At 45.5% G+C, this 17868-nt stretch overlaps 1 protein-coding gene across 4 annotated transcripts in view; it reads right to left on the reverse strand.

The window, feature by feature from the left end:
- PAN3 (poly(A) specific ribonuclease subunit PAN3) overlaps nt 1–17868 on the reverse strand; it is a 60142-nt gene that overhangs the window by 11460 nt on the left and 30814 nt on the right. For 2 of the 4 annotated variants that reach the window (XM_068132256.2, XM_068132255.2), the window contains exons 12-19: nt 16748–16901; nt 15951–16038; nt 12051–12190; nt 6068–6197; nt 5635–5699; nt 3913–4051; nt 2314–2878; nt 421–540 (exon numbers count right to left, since the gene is read on the reverse strand). In XM_068132256.2, the coding sequence (XP_067988357.1) occupies nt 2738–2878; nt 3913–4051; nt 5635–5699; nt 6068–6197; nt 12051–12190; nt 15951–16038; nt 16748–16901 (857 nt within the window). In that variant the 3' untranslated portion in view covers nt 421–540; nt 2314–2737. Of the gene's footprint in view, nt 1–420; nt 541–2313; nt 2879–3912; nt 4131–5634; nt 5700–6067; nt 6198–12050; nt 12191–15950; nt 16039–16747; nt 16902–17868 lie in introns of those variants that run through there. The other 2 variants (XM_068132257.2, XM_068132258.2) reach the window with 2 other exon arrangements.

Genomic DNA, 17868 nt, shown 5'->3' on the forward strand with positions numbered 1-17868 from the left:
CCGAAAAACAATTGGTCCGGTTTCGGAACATGGCGAGTGCATAAGTTGCTCGTTTTAAATCTTCTTTTTCATCCATAATCATTGCAATAAACGCTAATGTAAACAAACAGCCATCTGTCATTCCATAGTGAGCGTGCTCGGATCGTCAATGTCGGACTGCGATGGAACGCCGTCGGTGAGAGGGCACACGAGCGCCCAACGTGTCTTCCCTTCAGATTTGCCACGTTGGGAGCACGTGGGCGGTCCGCAGGACTACCAGAGATCTTGCGAAAAACGCTCTGCCCTAAAGAGTTAAACCACGGATGCAGCGACGCTTCGCTTCGCACTGCTTACCGTAGGACAATATCGTGGACAAAAGGCTAAGGGGCTCGATTCGGAACAAAATAATAATAATTAACATGCACGGACACCTCGACACACCTTTCCCGAAAAGTGCACTTCACCGCGCATAGGCCGCGCCACTTTTTGGACCCCGTTCGATGCGACGGTGCAAACTCCACGGTAGAGCAAACTGCTTGGTGTGTACAAGTCGGTTCCCCCCTGAAAATGGCAGCATTGTCTACGTTGAGAGATTGGAACAAGGTTAGAGATACAACCAAGAACAAATGTGCAGTGACAACCCCACTGAAAACTGCACAAATCAAATATTCCTCCAGACTAAATAAATGATTTGATGTGATAAAAAAATACTCTGGACAAAAAACAAACAAAAAAAAAAAACATGAAAATAACCAAACGGGCAACATCTGTGCATGAGGCCCAAAGATTTTGATGGTCCTGGACCTGCAGCTACAGACGAGAGTTCCAAGGCCGCGATCAAACCTCCGGATAGATGAAACCCACGGTCGGTCTCCTGCAGCCACACTAGCTTACCAAGTAGGCCCCACATGTCATTGCATTGCGTAAAAGCACCGAGGCCGTGCAACCGGGTCTTAGTCGCATGTTAAGAAAAAGGTAAAGCTGCACAAGCAGGATCACTGCACAAGTGTTTACAAAGTTCCCCTTCTAACCAGAGGGGGCAGCAGTGACCTTCAATTTGCTTTGCCCGTTTGCATCACGTATACCCATATATTTAGGTCCCCGACTTCCCAAAATAATAATTATTAGCCCTAATTATTCGAATTACCTTTGGACAATATAAAAACAGGTAATCAAGGCTATCCGCATCCTAATCTCTGTACCTAGCATAGTTCTAGCCCCGACATGTGCCCACCGCCGCCCAAACTCCCAAAATTTACTTATTCTTACAACATACAATCATCGTAAATGTACAAACATGTACAAAGTTCAGATGTCATCACATGGTAAATGTTACCAACTTGACGACGACACAGCGACGTGCAGAGCAAGCGCTGCATGATTCTTTACAAACCCTGTTACCTGCTCGACTACCAAACCCTAAAAACAAGTCTTTTCATCGAACAGACAATTCCAAGCAAGAAGCATCCACTGCTGGTGAGGAAGAAAAGAAAACAAGAAACCCCAAGCAAATGCTCCCACAAAGGCGACGTCAAAATGGTTTCGCTGTCCGAGGATGTTTGGACGTCATTTTGTGCAAAAACTCGAATACGAGAGAAAGCGGAAAAATACGCTTTCTATGTGTCTAGTGAAGAATCCCGAAACAACAAAAGCTAAGCTAAATAAAAACCCATACAGGAGATTCTCCGTAGGGAAGACGCCTGCGCACCTGGTGATATCAGAAGGTTTCGTAATAACATTAAAAATGGTTCCACAGTCGGGTCTCATAAAAAAAACAAAAAAAACAATAATAATAATAAAGGTTACGATCAAAATGCCCGAGAGCGATGAACTTTTAAGCTTATTAAATTTCAGACGAACGGTACAGAACCTTTTCGCCGAAATGCCCAATCGCTCGTGGAAACAATCCGCAGCGATTGCCCATCGCCGTTACGAAAGCACGACGAGAATGAGCGGTTCGGTTCATTCAGTCTCGGAATTTAGCTGCCATGACAGGAATAATGAAAAACATTGGTGCCCATGAACGTTTCCACGGACAAGTTGCCCTCTCTACCCCTCACCCCTCCCCCCTTTGAGTTATAACTATACACACGATAAAAGAAGAAGAAGATTCGTTCTCAATATTCAACAAAACCAAAAGCCCCATTCACTGCACACGTCTCTCAAGAACGCAAAAAGTTCGGATTTTATCCAGTTCGTTCTGTCGGTGCCCGGAAACGAAGAAGAACCCCATCCTGGAAGCCATAGCGTGCTTTGTCAAGTGTAAATGTTTAAAAATAGCACCACCCAACCCCTCAATTAACCCACCCCACCCTCCCCAAAGCACAAAGTTACCAAAGCACAGAAGATCTTCCAGCTTCCGAGCAATTCTCCAGTGATGAATGATTGGGTGTTCTTGCTAACACCTGCTTCAGAACAAGCATTTTACAAGTTCAGTCGTGCATGGATTACAAAGTTGCTCTTTGGAAGAACAACAGCTGCGGCAGCAGCAGCAACAAAGAAAGGGAACGTGCAACAACAGCTGTTTCTGCAACAAACAAAATAAGCTGTTTCTGCTCAAATAGCTACTGAGTCTCCGCTTGTGTGGAGACATGTCTTTTGGAGAGAAACAGTGTGAAGCTCAATGCAATGTCACCGTATCCCAGCCTCCTTTTCATCCCAACCCACCACCCCACCAAGTAGTGCATTGAAGTTCCTGGGGGCAGAGAACAATAAAGAGCTCCCAGCATGGATCACCAGAGCGGTCGCATCTTGCCTGCTAAAGCTGCCCGTTGGCAGCGGCCAAGAGTTCAGAAAAGGCATTGTCGAAGCAGCGTTTCAGGTCCGCGTATGTGACCACGAGCACACTCTTCTCGTCGCGCGAGACCAAGCTCAGCTTCTCCGGAATGCCAGCGTCCAGCTTGCATGTAAAATCAACACCCAGAGGTAAAAACGGTATGAAATGAATGAACAAATGGATTTAAGAAACCAAAAAACGTCTAGTTCAGCAAACAAGCACAGAGAGTGTGATAAATAACTTCAATCTGGGTAATGCTACCGGTGAGATAAAGCGAACTTTGGAGAGACAGGCCCGATCCTCCTACGGCAAGTACCGGCTTGCATATAAAAGGATACCCACTTGGATTACCTATCCCACTTTTCAAGTTTGATCTACCGACGTGCAAGGTAAGGAAGGTTGAGAGGTCAATGGCCACATCTCCGTGGACACTTTTAATATAAACATAGGTGGCAGGAAGCAACACAATAGCAGGATATCGAGCAATGGAGAAGCCGAAAGGCGGAAGCAAACTTTGCCTGCACCAACGAAAACAAGAGTTAAACGAGAACAGCACTCGCTAGATAGCATACCTCCACCAGGTTGAGCAATTTACGTTTTGTATCACGACAGGCCGAATCTCGATTCCGGGCCATCACCAAAATCTAATCATTTCGACCTTGCCACACACCTAGCACACCTAAACCTGTCCACCAAATTTCGTCTGAATTCGTCCACAATTTTTTGAGATATCCTGCTCAGAGACAAACAGACAGGGGTGAAAACATAACCTCCGTCCACCTTCGGTGGCAGAGGTAACAAAGTGGAGAGAACGTTCATGAAACCCCGGCATATGACGTGTCGGGTCCAATACAGGTGCAGTGGCAGAAACTCGTGCAGATGTTTATTTATTTATTTATTTCCAATTACAGATGCCACAAGCTAAGGAGCATCTTTTTGCCACACTTTGTTTATGGAAACAACTTTTTGACAAAATCCCTTGCACCTTCCAATGTTTTGTTTCAAAATGTACGTTGGATGAACAATCATTTGTATGACCGCACAGTTAAATAAACACCAGGTAATCGGCACAGGCACAGCCTCATCGACCCCCTATAACTGTCCGTGGTGCCACCCATGCAGGAAGAAGGGCCCGAGATCCGCGCAATGTCCCGTACCTTGTTTAGGCAATGCACAATGTGACCGAGATCCACCCACGGGGCTCCGGTCTCTGTCACCTGGTGGAACAGGTGGTCTCTGAACAGCTTGAGCAGGTAGCGGTCACCAGTCTCTGACCAGCTGGGATCCTTCTGGAACCTGCGGAGTTCACGTCGCAGGCACAGGAAAGGAGACGGAGTGTGTCCGTGACACGTGGGCTCGCCAGAAAAGTTTTACCCTGTACAGAGAAATTAAGTACAATTCAAGTTAATAAACCCCACTAACACGTCAAAAGGAAGAAAGAAATCTCTCTCTTTCTTTTTTGTTGTTGTTGTTTGTTTCAAAATCAAAGGTCCAACCAATTTGAACTACGAACTGCGGAGATGGGTGGATTTGTCTTGCGCAGTCTTTGTAAAGGGCACGACCAGGTAAGATTGGATGGGTGTTTGAGGAGCTACAAAACCAGATTTCACGAACAACCAAATTACCTCAACTAAGGCAACGCGTTCATTCGATGCCAACAAGATCACAACGCACGAGGCGGACCGAACACCGATGGAGAAGTTTCTTACATTTTCATCAAACAGCGAATGTGATAAACAAACGTACGCTTCCGGTCCCTGACATGCAATGAAACACCTTTGCAAATAGACAAAACGACTTTTTAACAGGTGCTATAAAACATTCCTGGTTAGCCGATTCAACAGAGATTGATGGACACGGTTAGTGAGCGCCGAAAAGACTGCGGTAGGTGAGAGGGCACAGCATGATAAGGAAGCAAATCACGAGCTTGAAAGGCGAGGGAAGAAGAAGATGGAATAAACTCGACAATTAGACCGTTCCCCAGGCAAGAGAAAACGGGGACGAACAATTAGGGGGTCAGAAAAGAGCAGAAAGTGAACAATGAGGAAGGCAGCACATCAGCGAACACTTCCTGGGAGAACCACGGAGGTGCACATGTTCAAATGGGTTAGGTGGTGCAAGCTCGGATGAGGGGGCAGTGGAAGAACAAGAGCCCTCTGCCGCAATTTTGGCCTTCCTGATAAAAAAAGGTCTCCACAAGTCTGTACCATTTGAGTGCCATGGAAGCACTGCCGCGAGCATGCTTCGGTACGAGGCAGTCTATTTATTACGTAATCAAGGTGGGTGGAGGGGTAAGAGCTGACTTAGGTTAATTTAAAAAGAGAAATGGAGGAGAAGGAACAGGAAAAACGAAGGAAGGTATATGGGAGAAACGGAATAGATCTAAGACAAGAGTGCAAAGGGGGCGTGGCTATGCAACCTGCAGGGCCAAGCCCCCTCCTCAGTCTGCAGTGTATGAGCGGTGAAGAGGGAGTTCTGCCAAATTTCCACAACTAGTAAATGAAGGGCCCCAAAGTTAATGCATGCTATGCTTGGCTCGAAAAGCAAATGCCAAATTTGGCATTGGCCAAAGGCTAGGCACTGGCCTTGACGCCTAATTTCACAATCGGTACCACGGGGTTCTAAATGCCTAATGCCCAAATCATGCGACATCACATTTGATAATGCAATGCCCCCTGCTGGCTCTGCACCGAGGGGAAATACAAATTCACTCCTACGCAACTGGGAATGAGAATCGGGATATGCAGTACATTGGTCTACAAGGGATTAAAATATAACCGTTTGTGGATAAAGCAGTACTGGACACACAGCAAAGCGTTTAAATGAGATTGTCAAAAGGGCAGGCGAGAGATAGAGGGGAAGCCTGGCATCAGACATACTCGGGCCGCTCGTTGATCGTTCCCATCCGTGCCAGAAGCCTGAAGAGCCGCCCGTTCTGCACTTCCTGCTCCCAAATGAAAATAATTTTTTTTAACATTAGGAAAAGCCAGTCGACATATCCGAAGAGATTGAGAAATTGAGAAAAGTTAAGGGCAAATAAACCAAGTCAAAGTGATCAAGTAAATCACAAGTTTCGAAAAATACAATCGAATATATAATTAACTTGGCTCGCCTTTCACATTTTACGTGCGTAAAAATTAAACTCTGTTAAACAAACAAACTCGTTTAATGTGAGCAAGTTTGACACAGACGATAAGACGGCACATGTGGACACCCTCATGATGCTGGATAAACAGCGCCACCCAACGGACACGGCCCCGATGCACAGCCTGCAGAGCTTTCAGCACACGGAGAAAGAGTGTTGGTGGAAACCTTTGCCAGCTCTTCTTCGACAACATCGCTGCGCATCTGGGCTGCATCGAGCTGCGTGTAGAACCGCGCTCCGATCATCGGCATTATGTCGTTGATGCTGCGAGGCCGAGACTGTCCGGACAGCAGGTAGCTGGAAAGGAATAAAATACAGGATGTGGATGGCTAATAACTAGGCATTCCGAACAGCCAAACCAAAACAGATTTGGAATTAAACAATTATTTTGTGGCAAGTATAAAGCACCTGATTGGATCAAGTAAGCATCACAACCACTGACAAACGACTCCACCCAACCCACCAAACCTCCACTGGAGGCAAAGGTAAAACATAAGAAGCCACATCCAGACAGCCCGGCACACCTTAGCACATCCAGCAAGGCCGGCACTACCTTTGCACATCCAGCAAACACGGCACACCTAAGCATATCCGACCAGCACGGCATATCTTAGCATGTCCGGCCAGCACGGCATATCTTAGCATGTCCGGCCAACCCGGCATATCCTAGCATGTCCGGCCAACCCGGCATATCTTAGCATGTCCGGCCAGCATGGCATATATTAGCATGTCCGGCCAGCACGGCATATCTTATCATGTCCGGCCAGCCCGGGCATATCTTATCATGTCCGGCCAGCTCGGGCATATCTTATCATGTCCGGCTAGCCTGGCATATTGTAGCATATCCAGCATATCGGGTACTAGCATATCCAGATATCCAGCCAGCCTAGCATATCTTAGCATATCCAGATATCCAGCCAGCCCACATACAGTCGTGGCCAAAAATATTGGCACCCTTGCACTTTTTTCAAATAATGAACAAAATCTTCCAGAAAATTGTTGAAATTAAAAAATCTTGTGGTATCCACAAATGTATTTCTTTGGTTTGCAGTCGAACAAAACAAAAAAAAGGTGAAAAGATTACTAAATCTTCGCTTATTCCACACAGAAATCCTAAAATGGCCCGGACAATATTATTGGCACCTTTTAGAAGTCGTTAATAATAATTAGATTTGAAGCAGGTGATTCTCCTATACTTTGGAATTCAACTCACCTGCGGTGAGTTGCAGGTGCCTGAAAAATATAAAAATCACTCATTCAACCAGTTTGAATAGAGAAAAGGAGACATTCTGCTGTTTTGTGTCACTGTGTGTACCTCAATGAGCATGGAAAACAGAAATAAAACCAGAGAATTGTCTGAGGATGTCAAACACAAGATTGTAGCCAAGCATGGACAATCTCATGGCTACAAGTCCATCTCCAGAGACCTTGATGTTCCTGTGTCCACCGTACGCAATGTTATCAGGAAGTTTAAGGCCCATGGTACCATAGCCAACCTCCCTGGACGTGGCCGCAAGAGAAAACTTGATCAAAGAATGCAGGGAAGGATTGTTCAAATGGTGGAGAAAGCACCTCGATCAACTGCAAAACAGATTCAAGCTGACCTTCAGACACAAGGTACGGCAGTTTCAACTCAAACCATCCGTCGCCAATTCAATGAAAGGCGGTTCTATGGTAGGACACCCAGGAGGACCCTACTGCTAAGAAAGAGACAAAAGAAAGTCAGACTGGAGTTTTCCAAAACACACCTGAACAAGCCAAAATCCTTCTGGGAGAATGTCCTGTAGACAGATGAGACCAAATTAGAGCTTTAGGTAAAGTACTTCATCTCTATGTTTACAGAAAACAAAATGAAGACTTCAAGTACCTTCCCTACAGTCAAACATGGAGGAGGTTCAGTAATGTTTTGGGGTTGCTGTGCTGCCTCTGGCACTGGGTGCCTTGAATGTGTGCATGGAATCATGAAATCAGGAGATTACCAAGGCATTTTGGAGTGCAATGTTCAACCCAATGTCAGAAAGCTAGGTCTGCGTCGAAGGTCATGGGTCTTGAAGCAGGACAATGACCCCAAACACACTTCAAAAAGCACCCAGGAATGGTTCAAGATAAAACGCGGGGCTGTTCTGAAGTGGCCAGAAATGAGTTCAGATCTAAATCCCATTGAACACCTGTGGGGAGATCTGAAAACAGCAGTTTGGAGAAGGCACCCTTCAAATCTGGGAGAACTGGAGCAGTTTGCACAAGAAGAATGGGCCAAACTGCCAGTAGAGAGGTGGAGGAAGCTCATTCATGGCTATAGGAAGTGCTTGACTGCAGTTATTTTGTCCAAAGTCTGTGAGCTACCAAATATTAAGTCAAGGGTGTCAATAATTTTGTCAATGCCATTTATTTTTATTTTCTGATTTAAAAGGATATATTTAGTTCTGAATCAAAAACAAAGGTTCTGCAATATTAGCAGTGAAATAAAGAATTGTGGAGCCCAAATACTTTTGTCAATTTAAACTTATTTTTAGGGAAAATTGTGAGTTATTTGAAAAAAGTGCAAGGGTGCCAATATTTTTGGCCACGACTGTTTCTTCGCATAGTCCAGATATCCAGCCAGCCCACATATCTTAGCCTGGTGTTGGCTTAGTGGTAGAGGGTGCCAGCTTGGGATCCTAGGATCCTGGGTTAGAATCCCGGTCGATCGCTGAATTAACGCCAGGGGGGTTGACTCAGCCTGTCATCCTTCCGAGGTCGGCAAATTGAGTACCAGCTTGCTGGGATGAATGATCACGATGTGTACCCCGATTTAGAATCGGTACACCGTATCCCTGCGCATCGTAAGAGGCGACCAAGGGTTGGCGTCAGGAAGGGCATCCGGCCACAAAAACATTGCCTCAAACAGGGAACCATGACTGTCATGGGGCCCGCAAGGCTAACCCCCGCTCTAGCGGGGAAAATGGCCTTAAAACGATCATTCATTCATTCATTCATCCAGATATCCAGCCAGCCCACATATCTTAGCATATCCAGATATCCAGCCAGCCTGGCATATCTTAGCATATCCAGATATCCAGCCAGCCTGGCCTATCTTAGTATATCCAGATATCCAACCAGCCCGGCATATCTTAGCATATCCAGATATCCAGCCAGCATATCCAGATATCCTAGCATATCCAGATATCCAACCAGCCCGGCATATCTGAGCATATCCAGATATCCAGCTAGCCCGGCATATCTTAGCATATCCAGATATCCAACCAGCCCCGCATATCTGAGCATATCCAGATATCCAGCCAGCCCGGCATATCTTAGCATATCCAGATATCCAACCAGCCCGGCATATCTTAGCATATCCAGATATCCAGCCAGCCCGGCATATCTTAGCATATCCAGATATCCAGCCAGCCTGAGATATCTTCGCATATCCAGATATCCAGCCAGCCTGACATATCTTCGCATATCCAGATATCCAGCCAGCCCGGCATATCTAAGCATATCCAGATATCCAGCCAGCCCACATATCTTAGCATATCCAGATATCAGGCAGCCTGACAATATCTTTGCATATCCAGATATCCAGCCAGCCCACATATCTTAGCATATCCAGATATCCAGCCAGCCCACATATCTTAGCATATCCAGATATCCAGCCAGCCCACATATCTTAGCATATCCAGATATCCAGCCAGCCCACATAACTTAGCATATCCAGATATCCAGGCAGCCCACATATCTTAGCATATCCAGATATCCAGCCAGCCCACATATCTTAGCATATCCAGATATCCAGCCAGCCCGGCATATCTTAGCATATCCAGATATCCAGCCAGCCCACATATCTTAGCATATCCAGATATCCAGCCAGCCCACATATCTTAGCATATCCAGATATCCAGCCAGCCCACATAACTTAGCATATCCAGATATCCAGGCAGCCCACATATCTTAGCATATCCAGATATCCAGGCAGCCCACATATCTTAGCATATCCAGATATCCAGCCAGCCCGGCATATCTTAGCATATCCAGATATCCAGCCAGCCCACATATCTTTGCATATCCAGATATCCAGCCAGCCCACATAACTTAGCATATCCAGATATCCAGCCAGCCGGACATATCTTAGCATATGCATACATCCAGCCCACATATCTTAGCATATCCAGATATCCAGCCAGCCCGGCATATCTTAGCATATCCAGACATCCAGCCAGCCCGGCATATCTTAGCATATCCAGACATCCAGCCAGCCCGGCATATCTTAGCATATCCAGATATGCAGCCAGCCTGACATATCGTAGCATATCCAGATATCCAGCCAGCCCGGCATATCTTAGCATATCCAGATATCCAGCCAGCCCACATATCTTAGCATATCCAGATATCCAGCCAGCCCACATAACTTGGCATATCCAGATATCCAGCCAGCCTGACATATCTTAGCATATGCAGACATCCAGCCCACATATCTTAGCATATCCAGATATCCAGCCAGCCCGGCATATCTTAGCATATCCAGACATCCAGCCAGCCCGGCATATCTTAGCATATCCAGATATCCAGCCAGCCTGACATATCTTAGCATATCCAGATATCCAGCCAGCCCGGCATATGTTAGCATATCCAGATATCCAGCCAGCCTGACATATTGTTGCGGTTTTGTAATAAAGGTTAATTTCCCCTCCTAGTTAGTTACACTACAACATGTAGCCTCGCTTAAGCTCAGTTATTTCTTAGTAAATGTAAGCGTAGTCCTTTTCTGTGTTAGTTTTGCGTTGAGTCGGATAATGAAAATTAGGTGTCCTTATGGCGCTTTGGGTTGGCATTGGTGCCGAAATACCACGCAGCAGGCCTGAACAAGTCGACCAAGGCTGAAGGAAGGCGGAGGAGGAGCCATCGGTAAGCGCCAGCCACCAATCAGGGCTCAAGGGGAGTGACTTACCATTGTGACAAAAGGCGGGGTTTGGAACATTCAAGTCGGGCTGGGGCGGGGCGATATAACCCTGCTCAGAGCCCCCACCTCGGTTGAGATGAGAGAAGGTGAGAGTTGAGTCAGTTCGGGGTTTTGAGATCAGTTGGAGTGCAGTTGGAGTTCGGAGTTGAGAACGCGCATGAGATTGCGTTGTGTCGAGTCATATCGTACAAACTGAATAACTCCATTGTACACGAACTTGCCCTTGCCCTACTCCGTTGTACACGTTGTACACGTTGTACACGAACGCGCAGTATTAATCGCGCGCTGTAAAGAGAGACCCGCGCCGGGCCACAGACGCGCGATATTTCCTCCTGCCTGCCTTTGCCTGTTACGCGCCGCGAGGATTTTCCCTCCTGCCTGCCTTTGCCGGGATACGTGCTGTGACCGCCAGAGGGCCACGCCGGGTGAGCTGTTCCTGGAGCGACCGAAGCAGGTGCGTTTGGCGCGCTAACATTCTTCCTCCATCTCCCTGTGTGTGTAAGTGGGCCCATTGTCTGGGGATAAGTATAAGACTGTTTAAGTTCTGCCCTGTGTCCCTTTCCTTTCCTTCAAATTCCTGTGAATAGTGTAAATAAATGTTATTTCTTCTGATTCGACCGTTTTGTCATTTCCATCATTGGTCTCGCATGGTAGGAATTAGATCGCTCTGATCGGGTTCTTTAGAAAGGTAACAGCACGAGTCACGTGGTACGCATTCCGCTCGGGTGTACTCAATCACGCGTGGTTCGTGCGAGACTCGATCCCCGCTTCCGCTGCGGTGTGGGTACTCAAGGTACGTGTGAAATTGTCCCGAAACCCCTTTCCACGTCTGCCCGGAAGTGGCGACTCGGTCTCGCGGTTTCGAAGACCCAGAGGGAAAAAGGGGCTTAATCTCCCCTTTGCAACGGGAACGGGCTTCGAAGAACCGCAACAATATCTTAGCATATCCAGATATCCAGCCAGCCCCCATATCTTAGCATATCCAGACATCCAGCCAGCCCGGCATATCTTAGCATATCCAGATATCCACCCAGCACACATATCTTAGCATATCCAGATATCCAGCCAGCCCACATACCTCAGATATATCTCGATATCCAGCCAGTCCGATATATATTGGCATATACACCTTGCCTAATTATCCCATACATTTGGAAAAGGACATGAGAGTGCAGTGCAGCAAACATTTTAGGAATACCACCATGCCATACACAATAAGGTTCTTGAGGTCTGGGGAGTAGTTGAGCGCCACTAAGTCCATGGATTTGTGGAAGGTGTCGTGCTGTATGCCAGCAATAGAATTGCATGCCAGCGCCAACACAATCTTCCCAAGAGCTGCAAGATCTTCTTGCTAAAATGGGGGAGGAAGTACGCACACCATTTATAAAAAGGCAGGATAATTATACTAAAATACACAATTTGGCATTAGTTTGTCCATCTGACCACGATACATTCAGTCGTTGCTTATCTATTCTCAACCAAACTTGACAAGGAGGACTAAGGATCACATGATGGATGTTGTAACGACTTCATTATCCACCCCATTCTTACCCCCTCCCAAAAAGGGGTCATCTCCATTAGCACACGCAATCAAATGACGGCAATATTCTATCCAGACCGCCATATGACCGTGACCTTGAACATTTAAAGATAGACTGTAAATTAATAAAATGTGTCCTCATCTACATGATCCATAAAGTTCACATCATGAAAATCACATGACAATTTTTCAGGTCGTGATCAAAAAGGAGTTTTTAGTTCATTAGGTCACAATGTGAAAAAAGTACGTCAAAGATACTAAACGAATATCAGGTGCCTAACGTAAGTGTAGATACACTATTATAATGCAAGAACATCTTGGAAGGCCAATGGTCTTTGAATTTCCGCATTGGCAAAATTGAGCAATGAAAGAAAAACGAGTTTCTTCTTCTTTTTTTTTAGACCACCATTGACCTGGGTCTTTAACCTGGATGGGTATGATGTAAATAAAGTGTAAATGTGCCTTGCTCTAGGCTATCTAGAGGTCAACTTTGTTCTGATTGGACAAACCTTAGCCAAGTTGTGGTGAACGAGATAATGTGACATCACGACGTCGACCAATTTGCCTCCGCCCACATTAAATCTTTGCTTTGTTTCCTCTTAACTTAGACCTAAAACCTCAAGACCATTTGACCTCAATATCTAATCTGTACATATGTATTGTGGTACATGTACAGTACTTAGCTTAGTTCAAATCCAATAGCCAATGGAGCTTGCAAGTGACTTCTGACACTTGACCTTTGAGTAACAAATAATCTATCTTGGATGAATGCACTGACGGAGGTTTATACATACTTGCACCATGTTTCATTAAAATCCCTTCAGCTCTTCTTAAGTATCACATTTTTCTGGCATCACCTCTGACCTCTTGATGCCGAAATATAATCAGTTCATATTTGCATCATACTATACACTTGTACCAGGTTTCATCAAAATCCCATCACTGGTTGAAAAGTTGGCAGGGCAACAGAATTTTTTTTTAACCAGAATTTTTATTGATGCATAATTTCATTCCAAAATTCCCAACCAGCTCAGAAATACAGTACAAGACTGCGAGCAGTGATGATAGGCTTCCAGGCAAAATGGCCACCATACTACGTGACTGATGACATCATCCTTTTCAATAAATTTTCCTTATGAGTAGTCGATCATATCTATAAATTTTGGTTTGTACCAGTTAAACGGTTCTGGAGCTATAAATTTTCAATTTCTTCCCTTAAATCCAAGATGGCTGCCATACCATGTGACTGATGTCATAGTTCACAAATATTTTTTCACACATCAGTGGTTGATCATATGTATGATATTTCGCATTGATCTGTTAAGCGGTAATCCGGAAAAGGTTATTTATTTTTTTTGCTTAAAAAAAAAGATGGCGGGCAAACCATGTGACCGATGACGGGTTTTTTTTGCCGCAAACTTTTATCCCCATGTCTAGGTGATCATATTTGTAACATTTCGCATCGATTCATTCAGCGGTTCTGGAGAAGAAGAGGTTTAAAGTTGATGACATCATGGGCAATGGCAGCCAATGTCAGTCAAAATTGCAAAAACAAAATTAATGACGCACTAAGTTGCATTGGTAAATATAATGAGTTAAAGTTTCATAGTGCGAATAATAATTAATAATCCTTACAAGACCAATAGGCTTCCAGTGGGAACCTCACTGGAAGCCTAAAAATAACCCAAATGGTGGTTTAGTATTCCTTGGGGTCCAAAACTCTGACGTAGCATTAAAAACTGGGGGCACTAATTGTAGAAACAAACCCCACAACAGCTATAAGCCTTCCTATCATATAGAGTATAGACCGATCCGACGGAGGGTTCAATGGGCGGGCGCCCTCTATAGACGCCGCCATAGGTGGAAGGCGTCCGCTTCATTCGGCTTGTTCTCCAGCGTTCAGATTACATGCAGTTACCGGGCTCAGTTCACTTTGCCGAAAGCATATCGATACAAAATATATTTGTTTGTTAGATTCATCGGAGAAGATGGAATCGTGGACGATACCACCGGTCCACCGAGCTATATGACCGGTGAGGGGCCGGTGTGGCGGCCCGCGCGGAGTTGGACTCTGAGGGAAGATTTCCATGCGGGGCGGCAGTGATACACCCGCCGTGACCTGGCCGTATGGAAGAGTCGATGAAAAGATAAGGAGCCAAAGATGCGGCCCGCGCGACGGGACGGAGGCCCAGTCGGGTCTGCCAGACGAGTCGCGACCCTAGTGATCAAAGCACTTGGGGCTCGGCAGCGGCCACTCGGGGCCTAGCCGTAGTTGCCAGAGGTGGCCGGCCCGGGCGGAGGTGGACTCTGAGGGAAGAATCCACGCGGGGCAGCTGTGGTACGGCTGCCAAGACCTGGCCGTATGGAGGGGTCGATGAAGGGACGGGCACCTAGTCGGGTCGGTCAGAGGAGTCGTTATCGTAGTGGTCGAGAAACTCGGGGCTAAGGCCGAAGGGGGCTCGGCATGGCGTAGCATAGAGTACGCGGTTGCTAACAAAATAGGTTTGGTGCAGGTGGAAGTGGAAACCGGGTACCCCCAGGTGCCAGGTGCCTTCAGGGCGGCATGGCCGTGCGCCTACGGCGCCCGGCGATATCGCCGAAAACGGGGTTTGTATCGTGTGCCTTCAGGTTCCAGGTGTCCACGACCGCTCCCCACGTATAAAGAAACACTTGAGAACGATTATCACGGACACTTTTCATGTACGATCGCGATGATAGTTGTGCTGGCGCAGACAGCTGGAGTTAGGTTTGGATCGGGACGCCCCCCAGTAATGGCGGACGCAAGAGCGCCGCCTATCGGCGAGGGGGCCCGATCGTCCTTATCGGATCGGTCTATAGGGGGAGGATTAATAATGGAGGCCATAAACACCAAAAGGATGAATGCCAGTGGAATACCAAAAGCATACGATGACGTCATCAACAAAACTGAATAAATTGAGAAAAAGGCAAGAATCATTGGGCTTTGAAAGGTAAGATTATATATTTCGGATGTTATTTAAATTTAGGCGTGGAATGCAAGAGCATCAAGTTGGTCCAGGAAGTGGAAAATAAATAAATAAAAACCTCGTGTACGCACACCACCCATCGTAATAAACAACAAAACAAAAGATTGTCAACAGCGTCAACACACGACGACGACACGAAAACACGTCAAGGATGCAACGCGGCCAATTTATATGAGTAGAACAAACAGACAATATCGACTGCACAGCGCGAGAAGAGTGCACCACTGGAGGTTCGAGAAAAGCAGTTTCATGTGACAAGCGCTTTCAAAATGGAGCTCAAGCTACTAATGGCGCAAACACACAAGGCAAACTATTCAGCCCTTTTCCGTTTCCTTTTGCACAAACCACATTGAGTAACATTTTTTATCTTCCTTTTGGGAAATGAAAAACGGAAGGAGACTCAGAACATCACAAATGATTGTGTCCAGGAAATTACAAAGCAGAAGTACAAAGGATAAAAAGAAAAAAACAACTCTCATGAAAATGGAAAGTGATTGAATAGAAGCGGAATTTGGTTAATTTGAGGTCGGGGGTGGGGTTAGGGGGTAGGAGGGATGTCAGCCCACCTGGAACTGCGGGCTTCGTGCCAGAGGGTTAACCTGATGACCATCGAATGTCAAAACGTCAAAGATTCCCACGCAGTTTATTCGTAATCTATGGAGTGGGGGCAGGGGGTGGGTGGGGGGGGGGGGGGGAGGGGTGCGGGGGATAGGTGGGGGAAATGGGAAGAGAACAACCCAAATCAACATTCTAACTCGCAAACACTGGTCGGAAATAAATGAAAGCGAATGTTTCGCCAATGCTTTTATAAGAAAACCGTAACGTTCGTAACCCAACGGATAGTGAAGAAAATTTCTAATTTGACATTGACAGGATGTTGCCAGTAACTGTAAGACATTAAGCAGAGCAAACTATCAAGGCGTATGGAGGGAATGGTGTGCTTCCACCGACCCCCTCTGAGGTCTCAAAGCCTGAATTAGTGACTCGGAATAGCGATTTATTGGGCGATTACATCAAATTAAACTTGGTTTACTTTAAATTTTAACTTTAAATTAAACTTTAATTTTAAATTTTAAATTTATTTAATTTAATTTAATTTAATTTAATTTAAATTTTAAAATTTTAATTAAACTTTAAATTAAGCTTGATTACATCAAATTAAAACATCAAATCAAATTAAACAGCGATTACATCAAAGTTTGGATGTAATAGTGGTATATCGTTGTGAAGTTTCATATCGGTTTGTTTAAACTCGGATTTAAAATGATCCCAGTTGTTAGTTCCAGTAAAAAAAAAAAGAAAAAAAAGAAGAAAAAAAGGTCTTCGCACACTTGTGGTACTCCCCCTGGACCGGCCTTCTTACCGCGTCTTGCCGTTGATGAGGATCTTGCTGGGATGCACGACACGACATCCGAGGCCCACCGAGTGGATCGTACGCAGAGCCGAGCTCAACTGCACTACGTAGGCCCAAATGAGCGATTCAGGGAGCAGGCTGGACGGCTGCCGTGCTGTCGGGCCTTGATGAGGATGCAAAGGCACAGAGCAGGTGAAGATTCAAAATCGATTTGCGATCAAAATGACGCATTTTCCGTTCAGTTGTGCCACCAATCAAAATGGATATTCAATCGCCACTTGAAATAGCAAACATGCCAGACAAAGCATGAACTGCTGCAGCAAATTACAACAGGTATCTGCCCTTCTCGTCAAAATAACAAACTGCTGTGGTGTATTTTATGAGGTTATGTGTAACAACCACAAGACGAACTAGAACAGAACTTGGTAGAGCGCATACCTCCGCCAGGCTGAACAGTTTACGTTTTGTATCCCATTGATAGGCCGGATCTGGATTTGGAGCTGAACCAAAATCTAATCGGCTTGTTCTTGTTACCTACCGAACTCATCCACCAAGTTTAGTCATAACTCGTCCACAACCTTTTGATATACCGGGCTACATATCGTTTTTGGCTCCATCTCAATGGTGAAGCATCACTTAAGAAAAAAAAAAAAACTACAGTATTCGGATCTGGTTCTTCACCAAAATCGAATCAATTCGTCCTCGTCACACCAAACCAAACCTGTCCACCAAATTTTGTCCAAATCATTCAATAACTTTTTGAGATATCCTGCTCAGAGACAGACAAACAGGTGTGAAAACATTAACTGCGTCCACCTTGTTAGCGGAGGTAACCAGAAAGACCAATCAGAGATTGCAGGCCCTCGCTTGGACTTGTTTTGCATGGTGTATTTGTATTTGTGTGGTGTGTAGACGATGCATTATGTCGGTTTATGTACATACAGCGCACAAACAGACCTTTTGATTTATTGCATGGATTCACATTCCAATCATATGTACTTTATAGACGAACTCATAATCTTAACTGTAATCCTTTACAGATTGTACTCGCATCGTAATTGTATGTACTTTATAGACGTACTCGCATTCTAACTGTACATACTTTCTAGAAGTACTCAGTTGAAAAAGCA

This window comes from Myxine glutinosa, chromosome 12 (genome assembly GCF_964187855.1).
Source record: "Myxine glutinosa chromosome 12, kmMyxGlut1.1, whole genome shotgun sequence".
In the NCBI taxonomy this organism is placed as follows: domain Eukaryota; kingdom Metazoa; phylum Chordata; class Myxini; order Myxiniformes; family Myxinidae; genus Myxine; species Myxine glutinosa.